This window comes from Melampsora larici-populina (genome assembly GCF_000204055.1).
Source record: "Melampsora larici-populina 98AG31 unplaced genomic scaffold MELLAscaffold_3, whole genome shotgun sequence".
Classification (NCBI taxonomy): domain Eukaryota; kingdom Fungi; phylum Basidiomycota; class Pucciniomycetes; order Pucciniales; family Melampsoraceae; genus Melampsora; species Melampsora laricis-populina.
The window spans coordinates 791,504-794,029 of record NW_006768767.1 but is presented as its reverse complement, the minus strand read 5'-3'; the positions used below and the strand labels follow the sequence as shown (position 1 = coordinate 794,029).

General features: G+C 37.7%; 1 protein-coding gene across 1 annotated transcript; it reads left to right on the top strand.

Annotated features, from left to right (window-relative positions):
* Nucleotides 1-708: 708 nt before the first annotated feature.
* Nucleotides 709-1,623, top strand: MELLADRAFT_76631 (uncharacterized protein; the record flags this gene model as incomplete). The annotated part of the gene is made up of 3 exons (XM_007405326.1): nucleotides 709-1,202; nucleotides 1,281-1,377; nucleotides 1,457-1,623. Coding segments are annotated over 3 exons (660 nt in total), but the record flags the coding sequence as incomplete, so codon positions are not given.
* Between the last annotated feature and the right edge of the window lie 903 nt (nucleotides 1,624-2,526).

The following is a 2,526-nucleotide window of genomic DNA, read 5'->3' as shown; positions in this document are numbered from 1 at the left end:
CCTCCAAATACATACAAAGTTGAAACTGTAAATACACAGTTGAAACTGTATCACATGTATTTAATTACACGGTTCAAAATTTTTATTTTGAAAACTTCAACTTTTCCTAGTTTGACACCACCTAATCTGTCAGGAGGGGATTAGAAAATCCCTGCTCAGCGCTGTAGATACCACAAGAAGTTTCGAGTCTACATGACTCGTACCTCCTCCACTGAATGCCTTATGTCGGCGTGCTATGTATAGGTGTGACGGAGCAAAAGCTGGTCACCGCTTCCTCCGGGTGGGCTAAATGCTTCAAGGTGATTTCCATAACTGTTGAATATTGATATATTCCTTTATCCAATACACGATTTCATCCAAATTCCAAAAGGAAGGATGTGCACCATGTCACAAGACATATCAAACGAGTTTTTCCGTACATCGACGTGACAAATTGTCAAAAAAAAAGAAGACAAAAGGAAATCCTACAACAGCTACAAAGACAACGAAACTCCTTGCTCTGAAAGATCAAAAAAATCATCATGCTTGACAAGTCAGGGCGTGCCTCACCAGTTCTGTAACCTCGGGCGCGCTGGGGCAGATCAGAGTATGCATTCCGCCCAACAGTTCCACCAGTAGTCATTACCAACTGACTTCCAACTTGTCCCAAAACGGTCCTCAACTCATGTAACTAGCCTTCCTCTTGATCGCTACGGCTGAGGGCTGAGGGCTGAGGATTCCCTCAGCAACCTCACAGTTCAAAAACCTTTCAAACCGATATACACGAAAACGTCTCACTTCGATCTGAACTTCGATCAAACTTTACAATGTCAAGTCCCTCGTCTATCAAGTTGAGACGTTCAACACGACGAAAAACGTGGAATTCATCATCTAATCCAATCAAGACCACTACAACCAAACCTATCACAACTCGAACTGCGCAATCTTCAAAACGAAAGAAAGTAATCCCTAAAACCGAAAAAGAAAATCAACAAGACGATCCAATAAAAGATATTGGAGAAGGTCAAACTAAATCTTGGTTTGAACGTAGAGATGACGGATGTTGTGATATAGATGTTGTAGCTCGATGGTGTTGTAATAAAGAAAATTATAAGGCCTGGAGAAGTAGAGATGTTAATAAAAATGAAACTGGGGAATTGGTTGCGAAAGAACTGATCAAATCCGGTCATCCAGTTAAAACACCCAAAGACTGTGAAGGAGCTGTAAGTGATAACATTTTTTGAGAAGGTTTTTAACTTACTTTACTGACTTGAGATGAAATTTTGTTTTTTTTAAAAAAGATTCGACACCTTGAATTTTTCTTTGACTCTGCTTATAGAGCTATAAATCATACAGGAAGAGCACCGATAAATCCAAAAGAAAGCGAGATAATGCAAAGTAAGCTAGAAAGAACTTTATTTCTTGAGACATTTGTAAAATCTAATCAATTTTGGAAACCGTAAAATTACTATTTTAGCGAATATTGCGAGGACTTTTCCATGGTATAAAGTATTAGAACCCGTGATGAGCGATCGACCGATTTTTCAACCTTCAGATCCTCATGATATTCGTAGTATTCAAGATCATTGTTTAGGTTGGCTTCTGCGTTTAGAACGTGAGAATGAGCCTAGAGTCAATGTCAGGAATGAAGATTCAGATGCGCAACAAGGATCAAGATCAAAACCCGCGCCGATCGCGCAAACCTCGCAACAAAATAAGCGTGGTGAGAACTCGGGCTTACTGATCATTCCGGATGATGGTCTTGCAAAATCAGCTACTTGGAGTTCAGATAAAGAAGAACAAGAAGAATGTTCTGAATCAAGTTGTGATTGTTCTGAATGTTCACCATCTCCTTCAAATTCAAAATCACCGAAAAAGAGACGACGAACAGAAACCACTTCCATTCAATCAGACACCGAAGAAATTTTGAATTGGAAGCAACTCATTCGAGAATATTTGGCAACCAAATTAGAGCGAGACGAAGTTGAAACCCAAGCTATAGAAGATAAATCTAAACTTTTAGATAGTATGGCATTGGTTGTTAATCAAATTACTCAAAACCAAGTTGAAATTAAAAAAGAATACTTTAAAAAAGTTAATGATAAGTTCCGGAATAAGATTCGAAGTGCTAGATCTAAGATGACTGTTGAATTGATTCATGCTGGGGTTGCGAAAGGGAAAGCTTGTGAGATTGCTAAAAAAAGTTTAGCTGATGATGGATTAAGTGATGATGAAGGTGAGTCATTAGTTTGAATGTCTATTTTTTAAAAAATGTTCATGCTTTTCTTTTGTAGATCAATTGGATACGTGGGGGAAATGATGACTTTGTGATCGGTTTCTTAAAAGGTTGATTGTTTTTGAGAATATCAATCATTCCAATTCTTAGGTATTTGTTTAGTTTACATTTTTATTGATACTTTTAGTTTTTTTCCTTTGTTAGAACTGTGTTCCCAAAAGAGGTATCGTTGAAAAGAATATGTTGTTCGTTTATACAAAGACTGTTGAATCAAGCTCATGATTGTAACACGTAGCTTCTATAGCCAAAGT